The sequence below is a fragment of the Sarcophilus harrisii genome, chromosome 4 (assembly GCF_902635505.1).
Source record: "Sarcophilus harrisii chromosome 4, mSarHar1.11, whole genome shotgun sequence".
NCBI classification, from domain to species: Eukaryota; Metazoa; Chordata; class Mammalia; order Dasyuromorphia; family Dasyuridae; genus Sarcophilus; species Sarcophilus harrisii.
In genome coordinates, this window is record NC_045429.1 from 420616710 (window position 1) to 420631911 (window position 15202).

General features: G+C 33.8%; 1 protein-coding gene across 1 annotated transcript in view; it reads left to right on the top strand.

The window, feature by feature from the left end:
- MAN1A2 (mannosidase alpha class 1A member 2) overlaps positions 1-15202 on the top strand; it is a 196494-nt gene that overhangs the window by 149173 nt on the left and 32119 nt on the right. Inside the window, exon 9 of the mRNA XM_031967376.1 lies at positions 13044-13159. Within this exon, the coding sequence (XP_031823236.1) occupies positions 13044-13159 (116 nt within the window). The remainder of the gene's footprint in view (positions 1-13043; positions 13160-15202) is intronic.

Sequence of the window (15202 nt, forward strand, 5' to 3'; positions counted from 1 at the left end):
ATGATTTTTAAAAGGACAAAGTAGGTAAATGGTTTAGGGTTATACAATTTTTGTTTTCCCTGGGACAAGTTATTTGACATTGTTGATTTGTGAATAATCATATTACTTGCTTTACTTAAAACAAACAAAAAATAAAAGTCCTGTGCCGATTATCGTGTCTATTCTGAAAGATAAATTTTATTTGTTTATTATGCCAACAATAGCATCTAAAGAAAAGGGACATCTCTCTCTTATGCACAAAGATATCAATTTCAGAAAATTGTTTAAGGAAGATGGTGACGGCCAGTGAGAATACTTAGTAAAATGCCTGGCAGTAGTTGGCCTTTTTTAAGTGGTACACAGGGTAAGCCAACTAGATTTGGAGTTGGGGAGATCTGAATTCAAATTCCACCTCTGGCTCTAGACATTTCTGTTATCCCAGGTGATTTAGCAAATCTCTCAGCCTCAGTTTCCTCATATATAAAATAAGGATATTAATAGCACCCACTTCATGCAGTTGTGAGGATCAAATAATGATATAATACAGGGTTAGAAATTTGCTAACACTGAAACTACATAAACTAGTCATTTTGGCTCTAGTTTTCTCCTTTTTTTAAATTGTGGAGGTTGAACCTAAATGACTATTATGTCCTTTTCAGCTTCTATGTCTTTGATCTGGTGTTCTTCTACCTCTTCAAAATCTTTTCCTTCCCACTCTTAGTATTTCCATTGTCTTTGTGATGGAATACCTCCAATATCACCTGTCTTAAATAGCCAGATATCGAGGCAAGTGGGTACAGGTATTTTCTCTATTTTTTTTTTTTTAACTGATGAGGAAACTGAAGTTCAGAAATACTGCTGTTAAATGCTGTTAAATGTCTTCATGCTAAATCTGATTACTTCAAATGACAAAATAGAAACTTGCAGGGTTTCTCCTCTGCCTATACCAAAGATTTCAAACTTGAAGTTCCTCCTCATAGGGCCTGTAAGACTCTTGAGTAATCTGAACCATATTAAAATGTAATTTGAAAATATTGAATGAAGTAAATAAAAATGCAGTTTAAAATTTTATTTTGAGGCTTGTTAATTTTTTTTCTAACTAGACACAAACTATAGATAGAACACATTTTTTTTTAATCCTTAAAAAAGAACCAACATACTTGTTAGTTCTAGTAATAATTACTCCTGCTACCCATAGAGATGAAATATCAACAACCATTCTTTGCCCTGTCATTCTGTGCAATTTTTATCCTTGTGTGCCCATAAATCCTCCAAATGACATCTACCAAAAGATCTAGAGACCTCTATCATATCTTTTGTATCTCAGAGGAATTAATGCATCATTTGGGATGTATGTTTTCTCATTTTTGTTACGCACAAAATTTTTTCCAGTCCGACATCAGTCAAAAAACATTTACTAAACACTTGTTTTTGTTAGCCACTGTATTACTTCTGCCTTTTATATTTTGGCTTTTCACTTCCAGATCATCATTACAATATGAACAGAAAGGGTTAGAAAGTTATACCAATTAAAAGAAAGATGCATTTGAAAATGTAAAGAAAGCACATAATAGAAGAAATAAAGTATTGTTTTAGAAATGTAAAAAAAACAAGTGATTATAAATGCTGAGATAAAGAACAGGCAGGTACGTTATATATTATTATGTATATTTACGTGTTCTAATAACCAACCTGGATTAACTTGATCCTTTGCTTTATTATCTTCTATCATAGAGAAAATATGGGCATATTTCAGTTAATCTCTCTCTTATTAACCAGTGTGGTATTAACTTTTAAGAACATTTTATAAGCCAAATTACTTTTTCAAAGTCAAACAATTGAAAGCATCTTTTATTCAAAGGTGAACATTTTAATTTGATTACCTCTTTATAATATTAAAATGAAAAGGACTTGATTAAGGAATTTTTTTTTTTTTGTCTCAAAGTAAGTTTGTTTTTTCAAAGTGGTCAAAAGTATCAAGCAATAAAAAAATTGACCAAAATCTCTAAACTTTATACTAATCTGGGAAGTTTCAAGCTACTTTATCAATTACGGTAATAAATTATTTTTCTACTATGAGTAATTTATTTTGGTATTACATAGAAGCGTCTACTATACAGAGATTATACAGAATTAAAAATTAGAAATTTATTTAAATTAGTATTTTTCAGTCTTATAAATAGCATGTGGCCAATGAATTTTAACTAGTCGTGGTTTTTTTGTAATCTTATAGTTGATTTTACTATTTATAAGATTTACCCAAGTTAATTTTTTGTCAAATAAACTTTTAAACTTATTGACAAATGCTTTTTGAGTCATTTTTAGTTATGAATGCAATAGACCCTAAGAGGTTTGAAAGTCTCCCTGAATTGGAAATCCCCTGAAAATTGTATTGTGCCATGCTAATAAGTGGAAGAAGGAGACATATAAAACATGTTCACATATATGGTACGATCTTTTTATTTTGTGCTTTATTAGAGATTGATTAGCCAGATACTTTACTGATATAGATTAGACTGAAGAAAAATGCCTGCATTAAAAGAAACAGAGATATTTGTTCTTGAGAACTAGGTTTTGGTAAACCTTTGCCTCAAGGCCTTTGGTAAACGTGCTGAATAAAGTTATTGGCTGTTTTTTCCCTATGTTTTTTTTGAATACTGCTTTCTTGTTCATAGTCTCTCTTCTTTCATCCATGCCTCTGCCCTTCTGCTGTCTTCTATACAGCTTCACCTCAGCCTTAGCTTGCTTTACCTTTCATTGCAGATACTGCCTCCTACAGAAAACGTTGCTGATTTTATTGATTTTATCTCAGTTCTCCCACTCAGTCACTTGATTGTAATTTTTCCATATGTGCCTGTATTTTATGTGTATGCATATATATGTATATGTATTAATTTTTCACCTCTATTTCTGAATATTTCTTTTTCCTCCTACCACATAGTAAATCATCACATGTAATCAAGAAAATAAAGGAGTGGGGAGAGAAAAACAGCCCATGAAAAATAACTAAAATATTAAAGATGTGTCTGGCAATATTTGAAGTTCCAAAGTCACTTTTTCAGAGAAGGGAAGAAAATTTATTTTCTTAGTTTTTCCAGAGCCGAGCTTTATATTACAGAATATCCCATTTCTTTTTCTGTTCTTCCTGGTTGTATTTTTGGTAACCATTAGTGTATGTGGTGCTCTTAATTTTTCTTGTTTCACTTGGTATCAATTCACCTAAATTTTAGCATGCTTCTTTGAGTTATTATTACTCATTGCTCCTTGTAGCACAGTAATATTCCATTCCATTCATATTCCACTATTCTGCACTCAGTAGGTATTTACTTTATCATAAAAAAATTGCTATATTTTGTTCTATAAGAGATCTTTAGATTTCTTTTGTTTACCTCCTCATATATTTGTAGTGAAAAAATCTCCTCCTTACACAGAATAGGACAGTTTCCTTATTGTTTTTTAATACCATATTTCTAGAAAACTTGAAGAAATTCAGAGTCCTGTCATCAGTGCTTCAATATTATTAGTGCTTCAACTGCTCTTTCAATATTAACTCCCATCTTCTGTCATCTTTACCTAGATGTGCAAAATCTCAGAGTTATTTTGATATGTTGTCAATCCTCAACTTTTGCAGTGGTAATGTTTTAGAAAATGGTACAGAAGTAAAAAAGTGAATGTTGGTACATTTGAAGCTTTAGGAACTAGAGAGTTAGCAACCTAGAAAAAATACTTTACTGCATAGAATTCTTTGTAATAAAATATTAATTCTGAAAATATGCACTTTTTCTAACATAGCAACCTTGAAATAACTATAAAATATTGTGATTAAGAGGAAGGGTAATTTTAGGAGGAAAGATAATAAATTTGGTTTGAGACATTTGGGGAGTTGAGATACTTATACAAGTGGAAATATGTTGTCCAGTAGGTGGTTGGAGATGTGGAACTGCAAATCAGGAGAGAGTTGAGGTTTGTATGTGTAGATTGGAGAGTTAGTTCACAGATTCAGCTACTTGGTATGGCACTGGATAAGAATAAACTACTTAGCTTGAAATCAGGAACATCCAGATTCAAATCTGGCCCTATTTGCTGCCTGTGGACTGTTTCTGAGCCATAGTTTTCTCATTTGTAAAATGAAGAAGAATAGTAGACAATAAATACCTCATAGAGTTGTTGTGAGCATTAGATGGGACAATTTATGGAAAATGCTTTGCAAATTGATGGGCTATAGAGATGTTAACTATAAATCTGTGGCAGCTAATGAGATCATGAAAAGAGTGTAGGAAAGAAAAAATACATGGCCCAGGACAAAGTAGTTGGGATGAGCCAGAACGTCAGTCTTCTCTCCTGGACTTCCTTCATAGTTCAGCTCAAGTGGCCCCTACAGCAAACCTTTCTTTCGTCTCCTACTTTCCCATGAACTTGGCAAGAAAACCCCAAATGGGGTCATGTAGAATTGGACATCATTGAAATCAATAAGGAATTGTCATATTACATATAATTAGTAAATACATTATTACTATTGACTGCCTGCCTATCCCCCATGCTTTATCATACCCTCATTCCGTAACTTTACTCTTTAAAATTCCTTGTTTCCTTCAAAATTCAATTTATGCATCACACCTTTCATGAAGCCTTTCCTGACTGCCTCCAGCTGACCCTTTCCCCACACCCATCTCCTTATATCTGTCTATCTTGTAAATGCTTATATTTGTACATATTTCTCCCAATAGAATTTAAAGTCCCTAAGGGCAAGGACCTTGTTCTCCAGAATCCTAGTGCATTCCCTGATAAATAAGTGCTTCATAAATGGTTTTTGAGTGATGTCATTTAATTTCTTTATATCCTGAACAACCTTCTTTTCTGTAACTCTTGGTTGCACCTTTAATTCAGCTGTGTGTGTAAAGATGTAGCCTCCCATAAATTTCACTTGCAGAAGTCTTATTTCTTTCTCATATCTTTATCAAGAATGTGCAATATGAATTTGTCCATTATTAACATAAATGTTTTATAAAAGTGGGGAAATAGGCTAATGGTTAATATTTTTAATAACTTTTTGTTATAGATTCAAGTTGTCAGTTCAACACCTTTGGACGCTTGTCCTAGTCAAGTTTCTCTTCCTGTCTTTTTTTTTTAATGTTGTTTCTGTTATTTAATGCATTCTTCTTCCATTACTCCTTATTCCTTGTTTAAAAAAAAGAAGAATCAGGATATAGAGAAATAAAGATTGTCAATCTTAGCCTTTTGCCCCTTTTCTTTTTAACTCTTACCCCATTTTCTGGCGTATTTTTTCCATCCTCTGTATGTACACCTTTGTAGTGAAGTCACTAAGTATTTAAATTTTATTAATTTGATTTAGTTTGGAAGGTTGTAAGTAGTTCTTGAATTTTGCTGCTTCTTTCTCTACCACAGATATTGGATATATGTAAGCAAATATTTTATTTTGAGTACTGCAATACAACACAACCAATTGGTTGTGCTGTGAAATTGGTTTTTAATACCATTAGTTACATGATGAAACACATTATGCCAACTCCTTTATTTATTTAAAGAAAATTCTTGATTTACTTTTCCATTTAGCTATAACTATCTTTTGCCTTTTATATTTATGTATACAGGGTTGAGATTGCTCTGACTTCAACCCGGCAATATTTCCATGTAAATGAAAAATAGCGTGATTAATTCAAAACTTTGTTTTAGTATTAGCACGAAAGCGCTCAGTTTGTTGTGGGTGGAGGAGTTAGGGGAGAGAATGGTTTGTAGAATAGTCTATTATATTAGTATAGACATGTAGTTATCAGTAAGTGTTAAGTGGACCTGTATAGAATACTTTATTCTATAACTTCAAAAACCCTAGATTCTTGCACCAGGATAGAATAAATACTCATAGAAACATAAACATGGATACCATGAGAAAATCAGTAATTACAATTTGATCAGTGTACATGTTTGCCTAAGTGCAAAGTGGAAGTTGTGGAATGAATTGTGTCATTAGAGCTATGTGGCGTTGATAAAAATGAGTTCTTAGAGAAGATGATGCCTCTGATTAACTTTTCTTTTCTATAGTTGAGACTTTTCTTGTTTTCTTCCCTCAGTTTCATATATTGCTTTTGAAGGAATACATGCTGTTAAAGGGACTTATGGTTCCTACAAACAAGGTGATTTAAAAAGTATACAAATCAGCTAAGAATTTCAAGAATGAGAATTTTGATCAGTGGCAGATCTAATTTTTTAATGGTCTCCTGATATATTTAGGGAATAGTTCCTCTCTTTAAAATTTTGGCTTTTATTTGCCTTTATTGCTATTTAGATTTTGGTATTTGCATATAACATTCAGTATTCTATGGTTTGAAAGACTTGACACACAGATTTAAAAGCTCCCCCCCCCCCTTTTTTTTTTTGAATTTGAATTTAGGGAAGGATAGTATATTCTTAATCTAAAAAACAGTAACCATGACAATAGAAATGATAGCACTAGATGTCCTTCGAGGTCCCTTCTTATCTAAGATTCTTAATTCTCATGATTTCAAAAAATAGCTCTTTTAAGATTGTTCCCCAAATCCATCTGCACAGTGTGTCCCAAGAGTCTTAAGCTTTATTAGTTTAAAACTGCACTTTTATGTCCAATCCTCATATCTTTCTTAAACTTCACTCTTTCGTTTCTAAGTACACGCTGACCACTTCCAATTGGAAGCTAAAACTCATCCACCACTAAATATCTAGTTTGACATCTTTATTTCTGTCATTGGTCTTTTTCACCCAGCTTTGAAACTTGAGTCCTCTTTGGATCTTCCCTCTTCCTAACATTCCATACCAACCAAATTCTTTGATTCTTTATTTGCAGTATTTCTTCCAACCTTTTCCATTTTAATTTTGAATTCCTTAGTTCTTGCTTGATCAACCAGGGTTTTTTTTTTTTTAATATAACATTTAATTTTTTCTTCCAGTTATATATTAAAACTTTTTTTTTAAGTTTTTGGTTTCAAATTCTATCCCTCCCTTACCTCTCCCTGAAATGGTAAGCAATCAGATATAGATTATACATGTGCAATTAGGTAAAACATTTCCATATTAGTCATTTTGTACAAGAAGACCGTATTTAAAAAAAAAAAAGATTGAAAGAATGAAATTGAAAAGTTCCATGTTTCAGTCTATATTCAGATAATATCAGTTCTTAGATATTATGCTTTGTTATTAGTCCTTTGGAATTGTCTTAAATTATTTTATTACCAAGAATAGTATTTACTCTTCTTTACTTTACAATATTGTTGGACCTATGTATCAATATCCTCTTGGTTCAGTTCATTTTCATCTTCAGTCAATTTTCTTTCTTTTCTTTGCTTGGCTTGGATCTCACTTCAAGGCACAATACCTTGCCATATCTTTTTTTTTTTTTTTTTTTTTTAAAACAACAGCTTTAAATGCAAAGATAGTTGTACCCTTACAAAACCTTGTGTTCGAAATTTTTTTCTTTCTTTTCTCTACACTCTTTTCCCCCAGACAGCAGGTAATACAATAAATAGTAAACATGTATAATTCTTCTATACATATCTCCACAATGATTATGCTGCACAAGAAAAATCAGATTAAAAGGGAAAAAAAAATGAGAAAAAACAAAATGCAAGTAAATAGTAACAAAAAGAGTGAAAATACTATGTAGTGATCAACACTCAGTCTCCACAGTTCTCTCTGGGTGCAGATTGTTCTCTTCATCATAAGACCATTGGAACTGGCCGGAATCACCTCATTGTTGAAAAGAGCCATGTCCATCAGAATTGATAATTGTATAATCTTGCTGTTTCCATGTACAATGGTTTCCTGGTTCTGCTCACTTCACTATTCTGTGCCAGGTATTGTGCTAAGTACTTAATAAACGACACACTTCATGTTCACAAAAAGCCTAAGAAATAAATGCTATTATTATCATCCCTATTTTATAGTGGTGAAAACTGAGGCAGAGAAAGTGTTTTGGTCAGCTACAGAGTGAGACTGGATTTGAATTTACTTATTTTATCCACTGCACCACCTAGCTGTCCCATAGGCATTTAAGAAATGTTTTTGGATTGCTTAATTGATTCATCCATTGCCTTAGAAGATAAAATTCAAGCTTCTTAGTCAAGTATTCATGGTTGTTCGCATTTCAGCTCTGGCCAACATTTTAACTCTTATGTTGCTCATTTTCTGTTAAACTCTTTAGCAAACCCCTTTAGCTTTTAGAACACTCAAAAAAGTATTCTCACTTTTGAAACTGTCCTATATTGGTTTTGGGGAATCTTTCCTTTGCCTCTTATTTAAACTGACCTTGTATCATACTTATTTGTATAAATGTGATTTCTCATCCTAGTACATCTTAACTAAGCTCTTAAATTTCAGGGATTCTGTTGTTTTCTGTCTTTGTGTCTCCAGAATATTGTTTTAGGAGACAAATTTTTTATTGTTGCATAAAGCTTGGGAACTGGTTTGTTTATTGTCTTCCAAACTTATATAGAATTCCTATCCTATTTATCTTTTGCTTTCCTCCTTCCTGTGAATCCCTCTCTTTCTCCATTGTTGCCATTTTACTTATCCAACATCTGGCCACAGACTCCACATTCTGTTTACATTCTATTCTTTCATTTTCTGTTCTAATAGAACACCATACTATTGACAATTTCTTCTAAGGGCCCTTAGCAAATAAGAGCACATGTGTTGATGATACCTGCATTTGTTACCATCTTTTATGAATATCTTATAACTTGAATTTGTTTTTTTTTCTGATTTTAATAACATCTGAGTGCCTAAAGCAAGATAATTTAGAAGCCCTTTGCAGTATTGACAGTATTTTATGAAAGAGATATCAGTGGGGATGGAGAAGGTAGTCGGCATGGTAATGAAGGGACTTGCCTTAGATATCTGCAAAGCTCTTCTAAAAACCTTTAAATAATGTCTCCAAACAAATTCTAGAGTGACAAAACACCCAAACAATTTTCTAGGCTGAAACAACTTGGAATGTAAGCAGAAAAACTGTATTGCCAGTGAGTGAAGAAGAAACACAACCCTTCATAGGTCTCACCCCAGCAAACAAGTAGTTGGCTTTGGAGTCTACTGAATCAGGGGTGACAGTGACAGTCTCCAGATCTCAGTCTGCAGATGATAAATGGGCTAGAGAGTGCATCAGAAGGAAATTACAGAGGTTCCTTTGCTGGCACCAGGAGCAGGACTCTTTAACATTTGTTCGTACTTGGAATTGAGTAGCATTCCTGAGTCTCAGTCACAGAGCAAGAAAGAATACTAGCATACCAGAGCTTGTAGTCCTTGGGGAGCAGGGACTCTGGTCACAGAGTAGAAAAGAGTGCTTGTGATCACTCACAGATGAGCACACAGGCTGGGAGAGGAGTAAACATACCTCTCCTTAGATCGTAGCATTCAGAAAGAAGAACCAAAAATTTTTAGGTTTCCAGAATTATCTCAGAAACAGCTGCACAAAAACTCTCGAAGTTTGGAACTATCTCCTCCATACTATCTGTAGTCTGGAAGTGGAATCCAACTTTAGTTAAAAGTCAAGAAATAGAAAGAAAAAAAAAAATGAGCAAACAACAGAAAAAAGATTCTGACCATAGAAAATTATTAGGGTGACAGAGAAGATCAAAAGTGCAAATTTAGAAGAAGATAACAAAGTCAAAACTGCTACATCCAAAGCCTCAAAAATATGAATGAGGCTCAGGTACGGAAGTGCTCAAAAGGATTTTACAAATCAAATTAAAGAGAAGGGGGGGAAAAAATGGGAAGAGAAATGAGAGTCTTGTAAGAAAATCATGAAAAAGTCAACAGCTTGGGTAAAAAAGGCCCAAAAAATACTGAATAGATATTAGTCAAAATAGGAAATGGTCAAAAGGAGCAAAAACCCAATGAAGTGAAGAATACTTTGAAAAGCAGAATTGGCCAAATGGAGAAAGTACAAAAATTCCTTAGAAGTTAGAATTGGACAAGTAGAAGCTAACAATTTTATGAGACATCAAGGAGAACAGTAAAGTAAAATCAAAAGAATGAAGGAAAAAAAGAACAAAATGTGTAATATTCTCTCTAAAATGTAATATTTTCTTGTTGGGGTTTTCTTGGGGTCTCTAGAGGCAGCCTTGTTTCAGTTCAATAATCACCACAAGTGCAGCCAGGGATTAAAGTCCAAATTCTTTAAAATCCAAATAAAGTCTCCTCCAAAGTCTTGTCTCCTTCACTTGGGGCTCGGCTAACTTTCTTATAGCCCAGATCCTTTATTATCTCCTTCCTGGGGCTAGGCAGCTTTCTGGAGAGCCTTTCAATCTGGCCTTGGTTCTGAGAGCTTGAACTCCCACCTGCTTTCTCTGGCTTCTGAATCTCCCCGACTGAATCCTGACAGAGGCTCCTAGCTTATATATGCTCTCTTATCAAAGGTGTGAATCTTGTAGAACTACTATAAGTGCTAAGTACATGTACTGAACTAGAGAACTGTTAAGCACCATGCTACATTAGATAACTATTGTCTCTATCAACTGACTTAGTACCTTGTTTCAAGTTCTGGCCCATAAAGTAAACTATCTCATCGAAAAAAATAACTGACCTTTTCGTGGTGGCTAGAAACTGATGGATGCCCATCAATTGGAGAATGGCTGAGTACATTGTGATATATGAATGTTAGGGAATATTGTTCTGTAAGAAATGACCAGCAGGATGAATACAGAGAGGCCTGGGGAGACTTATATGAGCTGATGCTAAGTGAAATGAACAGAATCAGGAGATCATTATACACTTGAACAACAATACTATATGAGGATCAATTCTGATGGAAGTGGCTATCTTCAACAATGAGAGTCTCCAAATCAGTTTCAATTAATCAGTAATGAACAGAACCAGCTACACCCAGCGAAAGAACACTGGGAAATGAGTGTGGACCACAACATAGCATTTCTGCTCTTTCTGTTATTGTTTGCTTGTATTTTTATTTTTCTTCTTCTTCTCAGGTTATTTTTACCTTCTTTCTAAATCTGATTTTTCTTGTGCGGCAAAATAACTGTATAAATATGTATGCATATATTGTATTTAACATGTATGGGAACACCTGCCATCTAGGGGAGGGCTTGGAGGGAAAGAGGGGAAAAGTTTCAACAGAAGTTTTTGCAAGGGTCAGTGTTGAAAAATTACCCAGCCCTATGTTTTGTCAATAAAAGCTATAATTAAAAAAAGAAAGAAAGAAAAAGTTACCTAAAAAAACAAAACAAAACAAAAAAATAGCTGACCTGAAAATTAGATCATGGAGAGGTAATTTAAGAAATATTGTCCTATATAAAAGCTATAATCAGAAAAAGAACTTAGACATCATTTTCAAGAAATTGTCAGAGAAAACTGCCTTAATACTCCAGAATCACAGGGTAAAACAGAAATGGAAAGAATCCACTGATCTCTTCCTAAAAAGATCCCAAAATGAAAATTCCCAGGAATATTAAAGCCAAATTTCAGAGCTCCCAGGCCAAGGAAAAAATATTTCAAGCTGCCAGAAAGAAACAAGGCAAGTATTAGGTATTGGTGTTTTTGTTCTTTAAAATAAGTGTTCTCTCTGAGAGAAAGCAGGTTTCTCGGAGAGGTTTTCTGGAGGCAATCTTAGTCTCAGTTGAAATAAATAATTAATTACACCAAGATCACAGCCAGCTGATAAAAGATCTGAACTTTTATTGTGTCCTTCAATATAGCCCAGTTAGCTCAGAGGCCTCTCTCTCCACTTGGTTCCAAGAGATCTTGTAGCAAAGAGTTTAAAATCTAACAGGAGAGGCAAACTGCAAACTATATACAAGTTTAAAAGGAAATTATTAACAAAGAGGAGCCTGAGGAATTAAAAGGGATTGGGACTTAAAGGAAGCCAGGAAGGTCATTAGTTGGAATAGAAGAGGGGGGATAGTGATCTGACTATAGGAAATGTCCAGAGCCAAGAACCAGGAGGCCAGTGTTACTGAATCAGAGAGTACATGAAGGGAAGTAAGGTATAAGAAGAAAGGTAGGAGGGGTTGAGTTAGGAAGGGCTTGCAATGTTAAAAAGAATGTTTGTATTTGCTTCTGGAAATGACAGGGAGCCACAGGGGTTGACTAAGTAGGGGAATGACAAGATTGGACAGGAGTTTTAGGAAAATCACTTTTGTAAGTAGAGAAGGGGTTGGATTGAAGTGGGGAGAGAAACATCAAAGGAGGTTTCTTTTATTTTTTCAGGATAGGGGAGATAAATATGTTTGTAGGCTGGAGAGAATGAGCCAGCAGAGAGGAAAAGATTGAAAATAAGTGAAAGAGTGAGGATGATAGAAGAGGCAATCTTTTGGAGATGTGGCGGAATGGTGTCACTTGAAGTAGAAAGGTTATCCTTGGTAAGGACTTTTCTTTCCTTGAGAATCACAGGAAATTGTTTATTTTACCTTGAGAATCAGCAGAAATTATTTGGATATGAGATTTATTTGGGAACCTACATCTAACAGTTTTGATTTACCCATACTAATATTAAGTTCATCGGTGTGCATACAGAAAGCAAACCCGGAGAGTCAACAGACAGGAAAAAAGGCCTATTCTATTGATGAATTTTTAGCTTGAAAAGGAATTGGAGTGCGTGTGTGTGGTAATTTTTAAAAATTTTTTGTGCATAAATATCACTCCTTAGATTAAAAATACATTGGTATCAAGAGAATAAACTTTTTGTGATTATTGGCATCAGTAGAACTAGTCCTTGAGATAATTATATTCCTATTTATTGAATTTGCTTTTTAAACTGTGGGAAGGGTTTACTTAATTTTATGGAATGGAACAAAAATTGCTTTAGAAACCATAACCAAGACTGTGCCTTCTGTGACGACAGGAAAAGGATTTCTGTACATGTAACTAGAAAGACCATTTGTAGAGAACCGACAGATTTCTTACAAAATTAGTTTGTAATATAAAATCAGTGTTAAATGAAGGGATGCCGAGAAAAATGTAGCGTTATTGTTGGTCTTTGATAAATGTAAGTGATAAATAGAAAATTGTACACATTTCTTTTTTTTTGTTCTGATGTTAACCTCCTTTTTTCTTTTTTATTACAGATCATACATCAGTTGGTGGGCTAGGAGACAGTTTTTATGAATATTTACTGAAAGCATGGTTGATGTCAGATAAAACAGATATTGAGGCAAGGAAGATGTATGATGATGCAATTGAGGTGATTATTACCACTCTGTTTACCTTTAGCATTCTAAAATAATAGCACTTTTTAATGAGATATTTTTACTCCTCTCACCCTGTTGATTTAAGTATTTATAATACTAAGAATACTATCATCATTATTCTTTGAATAATATTGCTCTCAGTGTATATAGTATTCTCTTGGTTTTTGCTCACACTGCATTGTTTCATACGTGTTTTTCCATATTTTTCTAAAATCAGCCTGCTCAGCATTTCATTACAGCACAAAAATATTCCATCACAATCATATGTCACAACTTATTCAGCCATTCCCCAATTGATGAGCATTCTCTCAATTTCCAAATCTTTGCCACTGTAGAAAGAACTGCTATAAATATTTTAGAACATATAGATTCTTTTTTTTTTTTTTTTTTTGTCCTGATCATCTTGGAAAAAAAGACCTAACAGTAGTATTGCTAAGTCAAAGGTTATACAAATTTTATAACTGGCATAATTCCAGATTGCTCTTCAAACTGCGTAAGTCAGTTCACAGTTCCATGACCAATGTATTGGTGTCTCAATTTTTCTAGATCCCCTCCAATATTTGTCATTTTCACCTATCATTTTAGCCAATCTGAAGGGTATGAGATAATACCTCAAACTTGTTTTAGTTTGCATTTCTCTAATCAATAAGATTGGGCATTTTTTTCATATGACTAAAGCTTTGATTTCTTCATTGATAAGCAGTTCAAAGCCATGATCTGAGAAGTAAGTGCATGGTTTCATAAATTATTTCATTTCTCTTTTAACAATTTTCATATCAAATAGTGTGTCATTTGTTACTCTGCTTACTTGTTGTATTTATATTTCTTTCTTGAGAAATTATCCACACATTTTATAGAATCTCAACACTGTACAGAACCTTAGATTAATTTTGGCTGATTTTTTTTTTTTAAACTGCCTACTCCCATAATTTCTAATTAAGGGAGATCTGAATGAGATGTTTTCTTGAGGTGTGAAGCTTCTGACTTGAAATGATCTAAGCCTCTCATGATCGGAGGAAACGTGTTCAAAGCTCCAGAGCCAAGACCTGACCATGGTCCTCCCACCTTCAAATCCAGCTCTGTTTTCATAGGTTCTTTTCACATCCTCCTTTTTCTGCATCTTTTCCTTCATTGTTCTCTTTTGGGCCCGTGGCTTCATTTATCTGTTTTGGGGCAATAAATACCACATGAGCCAAACCATGCTTCTCCCTCCCTGGCACCAGCTCTCCTTGTGATTTCATTCTACCTATTCTCCAGGGGATAAACTCTTAGGATTTATATTTGAATTCTTTCTCTTTTACTGCTCATGTTTAAATAATTTATAAACAGTGAGATCATTTGTTTCTTCCTCTTATGTTTTCCCTTCTCTCCATTTTTTCTTCTTTATTTCCACTGTCACAATCCCAATTTAATCCCTCATTCTCGCCCACTTAGACAATTGTAATAGCTTTCCAAAAGGGCTTTCCTCCTATATCTTCCCCTTCCCCTCCAATAAATTTTCTTCTTGCCCAACTAATCTTCTAAGTGATAAATCACTCTTTTGTTCAGATCTTTCATTGACTGCATACTATACCTCTCAAAGTTCAAAGTCTTTTCCATTCAGTTTTCCTTTTCCCATACTGAAGTATTTTTTGCTCTTCAAACACGCCTCTCCTTTTCCACTTCCTTGTTTTTTCTCATGATGTTACTGTGCCTGGAATGTCTTCTTACTTTGTTTTACTTGTTCATCCTCTAAAGTTCAGCTCAACTCCCAATTTTTTAAATGAAGCTTTCCTTGAGATTCCCTGGTGATTACACACTTCCCCTTTGTGACTCACATATTATTTTGTTGTACCTTTTCTAATACATTTATCATGTCTTTTTGTTTCATAATTATCTATGTATTTTCAACCATCTAATATTCTATAACTTTAATGAAGGCAGGAATTGTCTTATTTGTACATGATAACTCCCCTAATAGACTGTATCTGAACTTGTGTCATTATTGCTGGTTTTTGTATGGAATTGATTTGAATGATAATTTTTTTTTAGAATCT